General features: G+C 51.0%; 1 protein-coding gene across 6 annotated transcripts in view; it reads left to right on the top strand.

The window, feature by feature from the left end:
* SLC28A1 (solute carrier family 28 member 1) overlaps positions 1–17488 on the top strand; it is a 64482-nt gene that overhangs the window by 34624 nt on the left and 12370 nt on the right. For 5 of the 6 annotated variants that reach the window (XM_064569836.1, XM_064569835.1, XM_064569833.1 and 2 more), the window contains 3 exons: positions 10247–10327; positions 11669–11749; positions 14075–14200. In XM_064569836.1, the coding sequence (XP_064425906.1) occupies positions 10247–10327; positions 11669–11749; positions 14075–14200 (288 nt within the window). The remainder of the gene's footprint in view (positions 1–10246; positions 10328–11668; positions 11750–14074; positions 14201–17488) is intronic. The other variant, XM_064569838.1, reaches the window with a different exon arrangement.

Genomic DNA, 17488 nt, shown 5'->3' with positions numbered 1-17488 from the left:
CTGGTGCCTGCACGTGGGACGTCCCTCCGTGCCTGCTGGGAAGTCTGGTTCTGCGAGCCACGGCTGTGGGTTGGGCTCCTCTCCCTGGCCGGGCTGCCATTCCCATGACTGTGTGGTCCTGAGCAGCTCTCCCTTTGGCCCAAGACCAGGGCTGAGCTCTTCTTTCTCCAAACCTCCCCAGCAGAGCCCAGAGCTTCCTGACCCTCTGGAGCTAAGAGCTACACACGGGCTTTGCTGCAAGCTCCAGGGCCACCAGAAACCCTTTTGTCCCCCTCTAGACCCAAGACCTTGGTGGAACCGAGAAGAAAAGCACAGGGAGAAGGAAATCATAATAACAGCCCCTAGGTGTGGAGCCAGAACCACGTGCCAGGCACACACTTTGCCCTTCTAGCCACCCATGGGGGGACTGCTATCGTTATCCTCTTTTTCACAGATGAGGATACTGAGGTTCAGAGTGGTTGTGACTTGCAAAAAGTCACAAAGCTAGTGACTGCTGGAATTAAGATGGGAACCCAGATCCAAAGCTCTTGCTTATTAGCTTCTCTGCCTTGATATCAAAGCACTTTCCTTGGTCGGCAGTGGTGACAAAGGGGTCCAGATCTTAGATGTTTGTTTTTCCCTTGGTTTGGAAGAAAAGAGTATTCTTTTTTTTTTTTTTTTAAGATTTTATTTATTTACGAGAGAGAGAGAGAGAGGCAGGAAGCAGAGGGAGAAGCAGGCTCCCTGTGGAGCAGGGACCCCAAGGGGGGACTCGATCCCAAGACCCTGAGATCATGACCTGAGCCAAAGGCAGACACTTAACCGACTGAGCCACCCAGGCTCCCAGAAAAGAGTATTCTTGAGGACTATTTGGTTGCAAGTGACAAAGACCCATTTAAAACTTGCTTTAAAGAGAGGAGGGACGGAGGGCTGTTTCTTGCCTCACACACTGGAAGGCGAGGTAGAGCAGGTGCAGGCTGGACCCGGGGCAGTCAGGTTCATGGCCCTCAGCCCCACGTTTCTGCTTCTGCCAGGGCGTCAGCTTCGCTCCTGCATACCAGGTCTTCCCCTGACCCCCAGCAACATCAGGTGCTCATTCTTACAGCATGTGCCCCCAAACGAGGGAAACTCTTCTCTGCCAGCCCGAGGTAGAAAACCCTGGGGCAGTCCTCAGATTGCCCTGCCTCGGGTGACGTGACCGATCCTGGACCAATCGCTAAGCCCGGGGCGGGATTACTACAATTGCCGCAACTGGGGTCTCGTGCTCCCGCCCAAAGCCAGGGAGTCGGGTGCTCTGACTGCGTGGACGCCACCCTGAGAAGCTCGTCACTGCAAGGAGCAGGGCCCAGGAGAGGCGGTACCGTCCCTCCACGACAGAAAACAAGGCAGGCAGCTCCCCGTGGGACCTGGGATCAGCTGCACTTTCAGGGCGTCCTTGTGTTCCGAGGGAGGGTTTGTGGTCTAGCGCAGGAGCAGGGCCCAGGTGAGAGCTAGCGTACCTGCCTGGGAGGAGCAGCGGTGGCATTGACCCTTTGATCTACGGTCCCTCTCGGCCGTAACGTGGGGACACATCTGGGAGTCTAGGCTGGACTTCCTGACCAGGGTGCTTAGTTCCTGACTTGTCGGTGGTAAGTGACAGAAACACACCTCAAATGGACTTGAGCCAAAAAATGAAACAAAGCAGAACTAAAAAATCAAGATTAATTTCTATAACTGAAGAAATCCAGGGCCTCGGATCCTACTGGATCCAGATACTGAGCATCACCTGGGATCCACCTGGCCTATGTCCTGGTTCTGTGTTCTTGGCGTTGGCTTTAGACGTAGTCTCGGGTAGGCTCCCTTGAGGTGGTGGCAAAGAGATACCGGGCTTACATCCAACCAACTTAGCAACCTTACTTAGCAGGGAGAGAGAAAGAGAGAGAGCATCCCTGATTTCCACTAGCTCTAGCAGGAAACCCAGGAGTGGGCCCTTCTTGGCCTGGCTTGGAGTATATGTCCTCTCCAGATTACAGCCAGGGAGGATAAATGACTTGGATCCATTAAACCTGGAGCCCATCAAGTGAGAGTGGAGGAGGGGGTGGTTCCCAAAGGCAAATAAAACTTTGTCACCAAAAGCAGCAGGGGAAGGGGCACAGGGCCGGCCAAGCAGCCTCTGTCCACTGATATCCCATACTGCTTCTCTCCCAGTCTAGCCCTGAAACGATCACCTGGCTTGCTGCTGTGTCCATCCTCTTGCCAGTGTTATAGCTGTGTGTCCTCCCATCTTTTCTCCCTTTCCGGAAGAACACGCACACACCTGCTACTTACCCCTCTCCCCAAATCACCCTGTACAACCATGGCTGCATAGATGGTTGGCCTGGAAGGGAACTCGTTGATTTTTGGGTCCCCCCCCTTTAATATTACAGATGGCCAAACCACACCCCAGACAGGAGCGGTGACCTGGGCACAGTCACCCAGTGAGTTAGGGCGGAACCAGGGCTGGAGCGGGGTGATTGGACTACCGGCCAAGTGGTGTTTTCTTCTCGTACTATAAGTTGAAGTCATTGACATCACGTCTCCCTTCCAAATACAAAGAGCAACCTTCATGCTGATAATGTTAAATTTAAAACATGTTAAATGGTTGCTAAAGACTTGGAGTTTGGATGTTCAGCCAAGAGAGAAAAAACAAGGGTGGTGGGTTTATCATTAGCCAGACTCAGCATTTCCCAGTCAAACACTAACCGTTTCTTGGCCCCTGAGAGGCCCTGTCCTCTGGCCAAACTCGTGGTTAGTCGATTAGCTGGTGGCCTCCTTCACCAAGACAGACCAGATCAGGGAGGATTTAAATATTCCATGGCCATGGAATTCTCTTCTTTTTTTTTTTTTATTCAAGATTTTATTTATTTTTTAGAGAGCGAGCGAGAGGGAAACAGCATGAGAGGGGAGAGGGTCAGAGGGAGAAGCAGGCTCCCCGCTGAGCCGGGAGCCCGATGCGGGACTCGATCCCAGGACCCTGGGACCATGACCCGAGCCGAAGGCAGACGCTTAACCATCTGAGCCACCCAGGCACCCTGGAATTCTCTTCTTCACAAGATTCATTAATCACGAAATTTCACTCACCCACCCACCCCCTCCCTGCATCGCACACACACTCACACATGCACACAAACATGCACACACTCACACGCAAGCACAAGCCCTTGCTAAGCTTGGGGCTGGTCCTCAAGGTGGGAGTGGTTTTGTTGGTGCTGAGTCGAACGGAAGACTTAGGAGCTTTCTTTGCCTTCTTTCCATGGATCATGTGGCCATGGTCCAAGGCCTTCGGCTCCTGATGGCCTGGGGAAGTCTTCTCTGAGCTCACTCAGATGTTCAGAATCCAAGCTGCTTCCTGCTGGGCCACGGTCCAGCTCATCACTTCTCCAGGAAGCTGAGTCTCTGCCCGGGGCTTCTGGGTCCCTCCACCTTCCCTGGCCTAGAGTCCAGCACTGTCGACGTGGCAGCCACCTCTTGGCTGTATCATCTTGATTAGTCATTCCACCTTGGCTCCATCTCCCTTCTGGTAATTTCCCACCCACACAGTGGCCTCCCCCGAGGCTCCTGCATCCTTCCTGGGTCTGGCTGACCCGGTCGAGCATGCTTACTTGTTCCTTCGCTGTGGCTCCCGCCTCTGGAACATTCACCCACATACTGAGCTCAACAGTGCTGCTCAGATGTTCCCCCTAAGGAACAGTGAGGGGAAAGAAAGTGTTTTCATCTCCCAAGGCATTGGGGTATCTGCCTGATGCAGCCTTGGCCATCCCCAATGGTCGACAGTGCGACATTTGGCCAAAAATAAAATCAAATAAGAAAAGGGCCAAAAGGCACTGTGATTGATTTAATCAAGGTAATCAAGGGGTCCCTGGTAACCTGGTAACCTCAGTGAGCATGATTTTCAGGGGAAGGAGTGGGAAGTAAGTGGAAACTGGGGTGGGGTGCTAGAAGGAAGGAGGTGGGCGATCGGACTGGGAGAGATCTTGTGAGAATCTGGTGTCTACATAGGTCTCTGAAGGAGACTTTGACAGGCTGTTGGGCATGAGGGAGCAGAGTGTTGAGGTCATTCCGGGCAAGGGGCGGCAGGAGCAGGAAATCAGGAGGCATGTCCACTTTGTGTGGCCATGGAGTAAGCCTCTGCCTTTCTGTAAGGCATAGTGAACCCCCCCACACCTGGAAGGATTGTCCAGCTTTGCGTTGTTGTGTGTGTGGTTGGTTTCTTGTTTCTTTCTTTTTTTTCTTTTATTGTTCTTTATATATTCTTTATATGTTCTCTTGTTTCTTCATTTTTTTTCTTTTATTTTTATTGAAGTGTAACTGACGTAACATCCTATTAGTTTCAGGTATATATCACGGTGCTTCAATATTTTTAGACATTATGAAGCGATCCCCATAATAAGTCATCTTGTAAGTCATCTGTCACTGTACAAAGTTATTATAATATTATCAACTGTATTCCCTATGCTGAACATTGCATCCCTGTGACTTATCTACTTTTTAAAATTTTTTAAACTTGTATTTGTTTATTTTAAGCAGGCTCCACGCCCAGTGCGGAGCCCAGCATGGGGCTCCATCTCACAAACCTGAGATCATGACCTGAGCTGAGATCAAGAGTCAGACACTTAACCAATTGAGCCACCCAGGCGTCCCTCTTGTTTTTTTTGATAATAGCCAATCTGACTAGTGTGAAGTGATCTCTCATTGTGGTTTTGATTTACATTTTCCTGATGATGAGTGATGTTGAGCATCTTTTCATGTGTCTGTTGGCCATCTGTATGTCTTCTTTGGGAAAATGTCTATTCAGGTCCTCTGCCCATTTTTAAATTGAGTTTTTTTGGGGGGGGCATTAAGTTAATTATGTAAGTTTTTTATATATTTTTGACGTTAACACCTTATCAGATATATGGTTAGCAAATATCTTCTCCCATTCCGTAGGTTGCCTCTCTGTTTTGTTGTTGGTTTCCTTCATTGTGCAGAAGCTTTTTAATTGGATGGAATCACATTTGTTTATTTTAGCTTTTCTTGCCCTTGCCTGAGGGTCCTGGCCCAAAAAACATCACTAAGGCCCATGTCAGAGAGCTCACTGCCTTTGTTTTCTCCTAGATGTTTATGGTTTCAGGTCTTGCATTCAAGTCTTTAATCCATTTGAATTTATTTTTGTGTCTGGTGTAAGAAAGTGGTCCAGTTTCATTCTTCTGCATGTAGCTGTCCAGTTTTCCCAGAGCCATTTATTGAAGACATTGTCTTTTTCCCATTGGATATTTTTGCCTCCTTGTTGTAGGTTAACTGACCATATAAACATAGATTTATTTCTGGCCTCTCTATTCCATTCCACTGATCTATGTGTCTGTTTTCATGCCAGTACCACACTGTTCTGATTACTATAAGCTTGTAGTGTAGTTTGAAAGAAGGGAGCATGCTACCTGCAGCTCTGTTCTTTCTCAAGACTGCTTTGGCTGTTCAAGGTGTTTGGTGGTTCTACACAAGTTTTAGAATTATTTGTTCTGGTTCCATAATAAATGCCACTGATATTTTGATGGAGATTGTATAGGATTTGTGGATAATTTTGGGTCATATGGACATTTTAACAATATTAATTCTTCCAACCCATGTGCATGGGATATCTTTGCATTTATTCGTGTCATCTTTAATTTCTTCCACCAGTGTCTTTTTTTTAAAGATTTATTTATTAGAGAGAGAGTGAGTGAGCTCGAATGGCGGGGGAGGGGCAGCGGGAGAGGGAGAAGCAGACTCCCCACTGAGCAGGGAGCCTGACTCTGGACTCGGTCTCAGGACCCTGGGATCTGAGCCGAAGGCAGATGCTTAACCGACTGAACCACCAGGCGCCCCATTTCACCAGTGTCTTATAATTTTCAGAGTACAGGTCTTTCACCTCCTTGGTATTTATTCATAGATATTTTATTCTTTTTGATACAATTGTAAATGGGATTTTTTTTTCTTAATTTCTCTTTCTGATAGCTCATTATTAGTGTATAGAAACACAACTGATTTGTGTATGTTAATTTTATATCCTGCAACTTTACTGATTCATTTATTAGTTCTAATAATTGTTTGGTGGAGTCTTTAGGGATTTTTTTAAATATATAGTATCATTTTATTTGCAAATAGTGACAGTTTTACTTCTTCCTTTCCAATTTGGGTACCTTTTATTTCTTTTTTCTTGACTAATTGCTCTGGCTAGGACTTCTATGTCAAATAGAAGTGGTGAGAGTGGACATCTTTGTCTTGTTCCTGATCTTAGAGGAAAAGCTCTCATCCTTTCACCGCTTAGTACGGTGTTAGCTATGGGTTTGTCATATATGGCCTTTATTATGTTGAGGTATATTCCTTCTACATCGACGTTGCTGAGAGTTTTTATCATGAATGGATGTTGAATTTTGTCAAATGCTTTTTCTGCGTCTGTTGAGATGATCATGTATTTTTTATCCTTTGTTTTGTTAATGTGGTGTATCACGTTGATTGACTTGCAGATGTTGAAGCGTCCCTGCATCCCTAGAATAAATCCCAAATGATGATGGTGTATGCTCCTTTTAATGTACTGTTGACCGACTTCGGATGTTGTGGTTTGGGATTTTTTGTGGGGTTTTGTGGGGCTGGCGACAGGGCCCCGTCTGCAGTGCTTAGGACTTTGGGGCTGGGGGTGTGGGGGTTCATCATCAGGAAGTCATCAAAAGCTGACTCAGCTTCCTCCACGAAGAGGAGGCATCGGGGCCATGTCCTCAGTGGGTTTAGTCCCGCCTTCAGAGCCTGCTTCCTGGTAAAAAGTTGACATTTGCTCGGAGCATATGGTCTACACTCTAGAACAGTGGTTCTCAGACTGTGGCATCCAGACCAGCGGCACCAGCAGCATCTGGCAGTGCTCAGGCCCAAATCCTCAGGCCCACCCCAGACCTACAGAATCTGAAACTCTGGGGGTGGGGCTCAACATTGGCATTTCTAGCAAATTCTCAGGTGATACTCCTGGTGCAGGGACCGTACTTTGAGAACCACTGGCCTAGACAAGCTAGAAGTCCCCTCCGCCTTCAGGGATGGCTCAGCAGTGGCACTAGAGAGACCAGTTGGCAATGGTCAGGACTTACAAGAAGCTCTCTCTCTGGGAGGAGATGAATGCTTCTCCTGAGACAGAGAAATGAGGCGCCAGGGCAAACCTCCTCAGGGTCACGGCAGGGCCTTGGCAACCTGCGTGGAGTGACCAGGAAGGGCTCTGTCTTTTTGCAGGTGGGTGACCCTGGGCAGGTACCCCACATCTCACACTCTCAGCGTGCCCATTGGGGAAGTGGCTTTACGTCTGCCTCAGTTGGTTTGAGGATCGAGGAGTCACCACACACTGGCATAGTAGGGCTGCATGTACGCCCCTCTCCCGGACCACGGCAACACCGGCTTCCGCTGCCTGCCCATCTCCTGCCACCTCACACGCGATATAGGCCCCAAAGTTGTTGCCCAGGCTGGGAGATCACGTGGGCCTCAGGGACCTTATTTAGTATGAAATGTCCCACATGAGAAATGTGGGACATTTCACCTCTCTTCTCTTGCATTTATCTCCCCTCCCAAGACCATCACCATTTAATGCAAAACACAGCCTCCCTTCCACCCAAAACCCACGTCGGCCGGGTAGAAAATGTCTCTCGCTTGCTGCCTGGAGAAAGTCCCAAATCTGCAGCCAGGTCCTGCCGGCCCCGGGCTCTCTCCGCCCTGGCGTGGGGGCCCTGTTTGCAGCCCTGCCAGGCCACTGCCGCCGGGCAGTCCCTCTCATGATAAATTGGACCAGCAGTCTAGACAGTACGTGATTGTGTCTGTCTCTCCGCGGGGGGGGGGGGGGCAGATGACGTCAGTGGCCCCGTGTTGGGGGCGTGCCCGGCACCAGGCAGCCAGGGCCAGTCACGAGTCTCAGGGCAGGAGGAGGGCTCCTCCACCCACAGCCGACTTTCCCTGTCGGGTGACATCCCCCTCGGCAGGGAGGCTGGTGACAGGGATGGGGCGCGGAGCCGGCCCCGAGAAAACCGCAGTATCCATCTGGCCAGGGGAAGGGAAGACACCCCGGCAGGGCCTGTTTCTCGCCTCCAGGGGAGCTGCCTGGGTTAGAGCCTCTGTCTTCATCTGGGACCATTCTGCAGTCCTGATTCATTGTGAACCAGAGCCTGAGTATGATTACACAAGACTCCCCCTTCTAAAAACAAAAACAGCTCCCCCTAACCCCTCACCTCTCCTGAGAGCCTTCCTTCCGGCACAGCTAAGCTTCTCAAAAGAGCTGCCTGTTCTCGCTGTCTCCACCGGGGACCCCTGAATTGCTAGCTGTCAAGGGTCCGTGTCACTCCTCACCCTTCTGGAATGCTCGGACACATCTGGCACAGCTGACCGACCGTCCTTCTTGAAAAGCTGTCCTCAGTTTCCATCACACCCCTGGCCTGGCCATCCTCCAACCTCTCTACTTCTTCTCTGTCCCCTCCTGTCTCTCCCCTCCTAGATACTCCCCCTTCTGGGGTGCTGACTCCAGCGCCCCGTCCTTTCCTCACTGCTCTTCTCGCTCAGGGCGATTTCCTTGGGGAATTACATCTGTCCCATGGCCTCCACCTACACTCTTGTGCAAACAAGTCCAAACTAGGCCTGGCCCAGACCTCTCCTCTGAGCTCCTGACCCTTTTATCCAGCTGCCCACTCAGCACGCCCCTTGGCTGTTCCACAGGCATCTCAAACCCAGCACGTTCAAAACCCAGCTGATGAACTGCCCCAAACCTCCCCTCTGCCCATGCTCCCCTCCCTTGAGAGGTGTCCACCAATTACAGAAAATTACAGGAGATGAGAAACTGGAAATACAGAAAAAAGAACTCAAATTTCCATAGTCCCAGCTACTTGCTGTTTGGATGTACTGACTTCTGGTCTTTCTATGCTTTTAATATCTAGTTTCCCCACCTAACATTTTAACCTAAGGATGCGCCTGCTATTACCAATTCTGTGTAACTTACTTTAAAATTGTTTGGAGGGGTCCCTGGGTGGCTCTGTCGGTTAAGCGACTGCCTTCGGCTCGGGTCATGATCCCAGGGTCCTGGGATTGAGCCCCACATCGGGCTCCCTGCTCGGCAGGAAGCCTGCTCCCCCTCTCCCTCTGCTGCTCGCCCCACCCCCCGGCTTGTGCTCTCTCTCTCTCTCTCTCAAATAAATAAATAAAATCTTCAAAAAAAGAAAACATTAAAATTAAAAAAATAAAACTGTTTGGAACAGATAACACCTTCTAACAGTACAAAAGGGGATGTTGTAGAAACTAAGTCTGCCTCCCACACCAACCCCCGTCAACTGGTTCCTGCCCCAAGGCAACTGCCCTCCTTTGCAGAGCCTTTTAACGATACTTTGCGCCCACACAATGCTATTCCCACCCTTCCCTGCACGTAGACCAGCACAGCATATACCCTGTTGGCACCTGCCCCTTTCCCATTTGAGAAGCTGCCTTGGAAATCATTCCCTAACGGCCCATGCGAGCCTCCTCCTCCTCGTTTCCAGACTCTCCGTGCACTGCTGCCTGGTCATCGTGGTTAGGAAACTGGTGGTCCCCTGACAGACGTTTGAGTGGTTGGCCGTCATTACTATTATCCATCAGACTGCAGTGGAGATGCGCTGGCGGGGGCACCAGGGCCCCGGCCAGGAGGAAGGGATGTGAGGGCAGTTTTGAAGGAAGAATCGATGAGGCCTGGAGTAGGCAGAGAGGTGACAAGCCTGGTAACAGGAAACCAGGTGACAGGACTGCAGGGCCCCCATGAGTCTAGTTCTGAGCTCGTTGGTCCTGAGTGGGGATGCAAGACTAGAGAGATGCAGGCCCAAACCTTCGGGGGGGGGGAGGTTAAGGCCAGATGCCTGGGCTTGGGACTGAGCTCATGAAGGAGGAGCACCGCTGTGCAAGGTGCTGGGCCCTGAGTCAGCTCCTTTACTCCTCACAGCAACGTGAGAAATCGGCATTATCCCCATTTTACAGACGAGGGGATACAAATCTGCCATGGCACGGATCTGCTCTGCGGGCGGGAGGAGACGGGGGAGACCGCTGGGTGGGTGGCAACAGAGGGGACAGAATGCTTCCAAAGAGGCCCCGTTTGTGACCTCAGGCACTGAATTCAGAGCTCCCTTCTCCACCTGGTCAGGTCTCCACGTGGCAAGGCCTTGGACGAAGTGGGGTGTCTGGGGTCTGCTGGGCCCTGGGTACCGGGCCGGCTACCTGCCTCTAACCCGGGGCTTTTGCTCTTCCCTGGCAGATTCTGCCCATTGTCATCTTCTTCAGCTGTGTCATGTCCATTCTGTACTATGTGGGCCTCATGCAGTGGGTGATCCAGAAGGTGAGTTCCCAATGCCACGGCCTCTGGGCTCTCGGGGAGCTGCCTACCCGTGGGGCTCCTGCTCTCCCAGAAGGCCTTGCACCCAGAGCCCAAACCCTCCCTCACTCCCCAGCTCTGAGAGCCTGAACCTTCCCCGGATCCTGCTCCCGGGGTCTACACTTGCCACTCAGAGTCTACTGTTTGCAGAGTCTCTTGTCGTGATACTAAAGGGAGATGGTACCAAATACAATGTGGTCTTTGTGTGAGGGAAGTTGGCAGAAGTGAGGCTGCTTTGAGAAGAAATATCAGGGAAAGAAATCATTTGTACCAAAAAGATCTTGAGAGACCAGAGCAGTGGGCCACGTGGGCCAGACTTAGCTGGTGTACATGTCAAATCCTGTGCTTATGTTCATAAAATGTGCCGCACGAAACCAGGACGCAGGAGGTGGCATTGGGCAGCAGTTAGACCTGGCCATGGGGATGAGTCTGAGGTTTTAGCCTATCGAGCTCAGAATAAACCAGGGGCAGCAGGGGGCCACCAGAAAGACAAAACCACCTGTTATGTAAGGAGTGCCCAGCGCAGGGCAGGAGGGAGGTTCTCTCCAAACCTGGAGAGTGTGTTCGGCCAAGGGGCTTTGGCAACTGAAGCCTCAGGGGAACAGTGACAGGGCCCGACACCATGCCCTCCACAGCATGGTTGCAGGACGTAGGGCTGCTGAGCCTGGAAAAGAGGCTAGGATGGAGGAGGTGAGGGTAGGAGAGCCGTGTCCAAATGCCTATAAAAGAAGGGTTAGATAAAAGAGCAGCCAGGGAGGTTCCTGCAGCGGGGAGAAATTCCAGGGAAGCAGACTTCATCTTGATTGAAAGGAAGAACTTTCTAATACAATGTTTCCCAAAGCCTTTTTCACAAAACTCCAGCTCCATGGAGGGTTAACACACGTTACTAGGTAAAGGGATCCCGTGGTCAAATACTTTTGTGAAGCTGGGCTAGACAAATTCGAACAGGTTTTTTGTGCAGGATTTCTCAGAGCCTTTTTCTAAGCTATGTATTTGGTAACCTGCAAAGTGTGTGTGTACAGAAATTCTCAAGTATATTGGGCCAGGGAACCCTTTTGTATGGAGACAGAGAACATGCATGTGAGAAGCCCTGTTGTAGTGATTGGAGTTACCCTAAGGTGGAGTCGGGGGGCCTTGGGAAGTGGTAAGCCCCCATGAATGGAGGTGTGAAAGGAGAAATGTAGGTGAGGGTTTCCTATGCTGGGCTGGAAGTTGGAAGGAAGACTTACCAGGTGCTTCCACCCTGCCCCTGACTCTCTCCGACTCTGGGGTCTGCCTGCCCACAAAGAGCTCTCTGCCTCCTAGATCAGTTGGCTGATGCAGGCCACCATGGGCACCATGGCCACTGAGACCCTGAGTGTGGCTGGAAACATCTTTGTGAGCCAGGTGGGTACTGCAGCCCCTGCCCTCATGCTCAGCAGCAGCATTCCCGGCGGGGCGGGGGGCGGTCCTGAGTCCTCAGAGCTCTGATTCAGTCAGCGGAAGAGACACTTGGACCTTCTCCCAGGGTCACCAAAGGCCGCTGCCCCGGAGATGCTCTGTTTGGGGGTGCACTCTTTGCCTGAGTCATGCCAGGGAGGATGGCCTCTGTCTGGCACCTCCTACTTACTGCTCTTGGCCATGGAGGTCTTCATCCGCTTAGAGACTCACAAATCCTACAGGTGGCGTCCACCTTTCTCCCTTCCTGTAGAAACAGGCTCGAGGTGGGAACAGCTTGCCACGACCCCACAATATAAGTCAGGACTTAGAATCCACCTGTTCCCTTTCCTGGGCAGTGTTCCTTACATGACATCATTTTGTCTTCTTTTTTCCCCTCCTTCTTTCTGAAATATATTTTCCAAAGTAAATGTGACTCTAAAGGGCCATGTCGGCCCTGAGCCCCTTTCAGAAGGCCCGGTCCTCCTGGGGGTGAGACCCCGGAGCCCGTTCCAGGGACCTAGCCCATCGGAACAACATTGGGGTCACCAAAAGTCCTATTTGCCACAGAAAACCATATTTCACTGGACAGTTTAGGAAACTGGAGCATATTTTCATCTTTTTGGCGATAGGACCACTGGGTTGATTTCAAAGGGTTTTTTTTTAAGCCAATGAAGACAGATGTGCTCTTAGATAAATTGTCTCAAATCCCTTCAGATGTTTAAAATGAAGCAAAAGAGAAAGAAATACTGAAATACGAAAACACGTCTTTAAATGAAATGTGGCAAATGTGCTCCATGGTTTTTGCTGAGAAAATACAAATTTTAGGTGAATGGGATTTGGGTGATGTGAAGAGCTCCCCAAGTGAACTGCCTTGGGACCAGTTGGTGGGCACATTGACCTAGACCCCTGGGTCTTTGCCTCGCTTCCCCCAAGGGAAGGGGATGGGGAGCCTCTGAGGATCAGCAGCATCATCTCAGCCCTGATGCTGGCGGCCCGGGTCCTCTTCTCTGGCCACACTCTGTCCCTGGGGGGTTGCACCAGCCCCATGGCTTAACCACTTCAAGTGTCACCCCAGACCCTAGCTCCAGCGTGACCCACCCAACTGCCCCTTGACCTTCCACTTGGGTACCTAAAGGGCATCTCAGATTCACCACACCAAGTCCAAGCGGGTTAACCCCGATTCCCTCCTCGACACATCTGCACGCTTCCAAGTCTTTCTCTTCTCAGGAAAGGGTACTTCCTGTAGCGTCTTCCACGAAGTTGATCAGACAAAACTCCAGGAGTCTTCCTTCCCTCCTCGGCTTCCCTCGCTCCTGGCAGCCCCCGGCCCACCTGCCCCTCCTCCTCCAGCTCCAGCTCCAGCTCCAGCGCCCCACCCCCACCCCCTCTGCCACAGGCACACTGGCCTGCTCACGGGTCCTCAAAACTGCTGAGCTCAAATCTGCCCCAGGGCCCTTGCTGTTCACCTTGCCTGCAATGCTGTGCCACCAAATCCAACCGATGGCCCCTGTGGTCTCAGCTCCAATGTCACCTCCTCGGACAGCGCTTGCTTGTTAATTCTAAACACCCCGCAACCACCAGGCATTCACCAAGCACATATCTCCATAGCTTTAGCACCGTCTACGAGACACTGTTTCTCTACTTGGTTCCTTGCTGGTTATCCATTTCTTCCCATAACCCACCCTCTTCCACTGCTCCCAGGATAAAAACTCTGTGCGGTCAGGGGTTCTATCTTGTTTACCCCCAATCCCTATTCTATAGAAGAGTCTGGAACATAGGAGGTGCTCAATAACTGTTCATTAAATGAATAAATGAATGGCTCCAGGCTTGCCCAGATGCCCTGGAGTAAACACGCCACCGAATGCCCATCTCCTAGCTTTCTGGCAACCCCTATGGCTTCATTAAAAGCTCAGGCCTGGAGTTCCATCCACTTCTGGCCCTTTGCATGAACACAGGTAATTCTCTGAACCTCTCTGATTCTCTGTTTGCTCTCCTGGAAAAGGGGGATGACCACTTCTGTCTCCGAAGGTCATGAGTGATGAATGTGAGGTGCCAGGACCTAGTGGGCACTTGACCCAGGGGAGCATCATCAGGCCAAGAGGAAGGGCTGGGGGTCCTTGCCTAGAGCCAGGCCAATGCCAAGGTTCAGGGAGGCCCAGCCAAGTACAGACTACGGTCCCGACCCTGCCTTGCTGACTCTGCCCCTGGGATCCCCGGGACCCTCTGCGACTTGTGCCCACTCCCGGGGGAAGGGGGGACACCCTGGCTGTCTGACATCTTTCCTGTTTGCAGACGGAGGCTCCTCTGCTGATCCGGCCCTACCTGGCCGACATGACTCTGTCCGAAATCCACGCCGTCATGACCGGAGGCTTTGCTACCATTGCTGGCAGCCTGCTGGGCGCCTACATCTCCTTTGGGGTATGTCGAGCTCTCCCTGTGCTTGCTGAAAACCTCCAGAACCTGAAACCCTCCTTTGGTGGGAGCTGCACACAGCTCGTGGCCGGAGCAACCTAGAGTCTTCCGACGTGGGCTGCGCTGGGAAGGCGGGCCAGGTGGGCGGGACCGTTCGGGCTTCTCACGTGGAAACGGGGGGCAAGAGTTCCCAGTGTTCCACCTGCTGAGCACCTCTCCTGTACCAGGCAAAGTGCTAGGTATCTCGACATTCCCATTTTACAGATGAGGAAGTTGAGGCTCAGAGAATAGGCGAGATGCCCCAGCCAGGATTCGAGCCCACATCTGTCTCACTCTAAGACTCATACGCACAGTCCCTCACCTGGGCTGTCCCTGGAGATCTGTCCTTCTCCCCCTGCCCTCCTCTTCCCCACACCCTTGCTGGGCACAAGTCCTTCCTCTGCTCCTAAATTATTGCTTATGCAGCTTTTGAGCGCAATGCATTTCTAGGTCAAATTCCAATGGTGTGACTCAAGCCCTTACACCAATCCCGGTCCTGCGTGGCAAGCAGAGATGAATCTTCCCATGTGTCCCCTACAAAGTGCCTGGTAATAGCGCTCTGCATTTGTTAAACACTCTGTACTTCTTTGTGCTTCCACGTGCAAATCTTTAAAGATCTTAATGTTTTTCTTAACTATCAAAGAAATTCTTGCTTCTTGCAGAAGCGAGGAAAGTAAAAAAAAAAAAAAAAAAAAAAAAAAGAACTTCTTCAAACCCACTTCTCAAGGGAACTGCTTTTACTAGATTAGAAGTTTAGAACAGCAGTTCTCTTGACTGAGAGCTTGTTAGAAATGCAAATTCTTGCCTCCCCCCCCCCCACCCCCCCCCCGCAGACCCGCTGAATCAGAAATGCTGGCGATGGGGCCCATATCCTGGATTATAACAAGCCTTCCAGATGACTCTGGTGCTCAATTTGAGGACCATTGACTTAAAATTCATCATTCCAGATCTGTCTGTGTCGTCATTTAAGTATATATACCTGAATACACACATACTCGCTTTCTTTTTTTACTAAAAATGAAGTAATTCTACCCTTGGTTTTCGGCAGTTTGCCGTTTTCTTGCAAAATCTGAGCATGACATGAAATCCAGAAGTAAAAAGGAAAAGGTTGACAGAGCTACTCATAAAAATGAAAAATGTCTATATGGTGAAAGTCACAATTTTTAAAAAGTTTAAATGATTGATCAGGTTAAAATAGTTCATAAATCATAAAAAGATATTCCAGCTCACTGATAGTCAAAGAAATTAAAACAATAGTAACTTCTGTTTCTTCTAGAAGACGTGCAATATTTTACATGCTTCTATTTTTAAAAAAATACTTTATTTATTTGCCAGAGAGAGAGAGAGAGAGCACAAGCAGGGGCAGCGGCAGACAGAGGGAGAGGGAGAAGCAGACTCCCCACTGAGCAGGGAGCCTGACAGGGGCTTGGGGCTCGATCCCAGACCCCTGAGATCAGGACCTGAGCTGAACGCAGACACTTAACCAACTGAGCCACCCAGGCGTCCATTTACATGCCTCTAAATGGCAGAGCTATTGGGCGCTTTTGACAGGAGTGTAATTTGCTGTCACCTTTTGAGAGAACATCTGTCAGTCAGTTTAAATACTCTTTCCCAGGCGCCTGGTGGCTCAGTCAGTTAAGCGTCTGCCTTCAGCTCAGATCATGATCCCAGGGTCCAGAGATCGGGCTCCCTGCTTGGCAGGGAGCCTGCTTCTCCCTGTCTCTCTATCCCTCTCCCTCTGCCCCTCCATCCTGCTCTCTCTCAAGCTCGCTCTCGCTCTCTTTCAAATAAATAAATAAAATCTTAAAAAAAAACAACTCTTTCCCTTTGATCCAGTTAGGAATATTATGATACGGAAATATTTTCATAAGTGGTCAAAAAATGCCAAATTCCAACGTTATTTGTAATAACACACACAAAAAAAAAGGAAAGAAAGAGCGAGCAACAACCTAAATGTCACCCATATCACCCTGTCGCTCAGCCCCTAGAGTGAGGTGGGCCTCCTGGTGTGGATGGAGAGTGTGGCCTGCCTTTCGCTGCCTGCAGGGTCTCAAGAGTGTGTGTGTGTGGCGGGGGTGCGGTGGGGATGCTAGAATAACCCACCCTGTCCCCTCCCCTGGTCCTGAATTCCACCTGTCTTTCCCATCTCTGTTCTTGGGAGTGGGCATGGGGATGAGCCAACCGGCCCTTGGGGCACATGGGCCACACTGGTAAGCTCAGCTGCCTGAAGAACTCCCCGGGCAGAGCAGATGCTGTGTGACTTTCCCAAAAGGCCCCTTGTGCTCTGGCGTTTTGATCTTCTGGGCTTGGCACCCTCCGGACGAGAATTTTAGAGATCATCTGGTTCACCAAGGCCTAGAGAGAGCCCACCACCCCGAACGGATTTTGGAAGGAATTTGATGTTTCAGAAATGGAAACTCACAACTTTGTTCCTGAAACTTTTTTCATGGCAGTGTATTGGGGGGCGGGGGGGGGGGTGCCGCCGTTTGTTGGGACTTAGGGCTTTTACATGTCTTGATATTGCTCTGGTTTCCACGGTCAGTTAAAAGAAGGGTATTCCCACTGCGTGAGCCTTGCTGCCATTACTTAAGATTAAAATACCGGGAGAACTCTCCCTATTCCACAATCTGCCTTGCCACTCAGCTTCCTTTCCTTCTTGTCTCAGGCCAGAGTCCAGGCCCAGCCCCAGGCAGTCGGGCCTCCCACTGAAGGGACCTGGGTGCCCACTTCCCTTTAGCTCAACAGAATGTGCAGAGGCCGCCAAAGCTCCACGCACAGGCTCTGGTACGAAGCCCCAATCCCCATAGCTGGCCCAGGTGAAAAGCACCCCACAGACCTTCCTTCCCTCCTTCCCTCCCTGCTCTGGATGGGCCTTTAGTCTGGAATCCGAGAAGCTCTCGTCTGCCCCCACCTGGCACTTGGCTGCCACTGCAGCAGCCCCAGGGCCTTCTCCCACAGCTGCGCCTTCCCACCCTCTCCCCTCTTCATTCCCTGCCCCCCCTCCCCGGGCAGCTCCTCACTGTGTCTTTGACTCTGCCCTCAGCCCCTGAATTCCAGAAAGGTCACTGCACACTCCTCCTTTCTCTTTGTTGCTCAACGGGCTCTCTTTGCCCTGCTCTCCTATCGGATCTTTCTACCCCTGTGCCATCTGATGCACTGACCACTAGCCACACGAGGCTACTGAGCCCCTGAAATGTGGCTGGTCTGAAATGAGATGCGCCTTGAGACCTCGTACGGACAAAAATGGATATATTT

Source organism: Mirounga angustirostris, unplaced genomic scaffold (genome assembly GCF_029215605.1).
Source record: "Mirounga angustirostris isolate CCGP_5_RB_7025 unplaced genomic scaffold, mMirAng1.0.hap1 SCAF_9, whole genome shotgun sequence".
Classification (NCBI taxonomy): domain Eukaryota; kingdom Metazoa; phylum Chordata; class Mammalia; order Carnivora; family Phocidae; genus Mirounga; species Mirounga angustirostris.
This window is presented reverse-complemented; position numbering and strand designations above follow the sequence as displayed.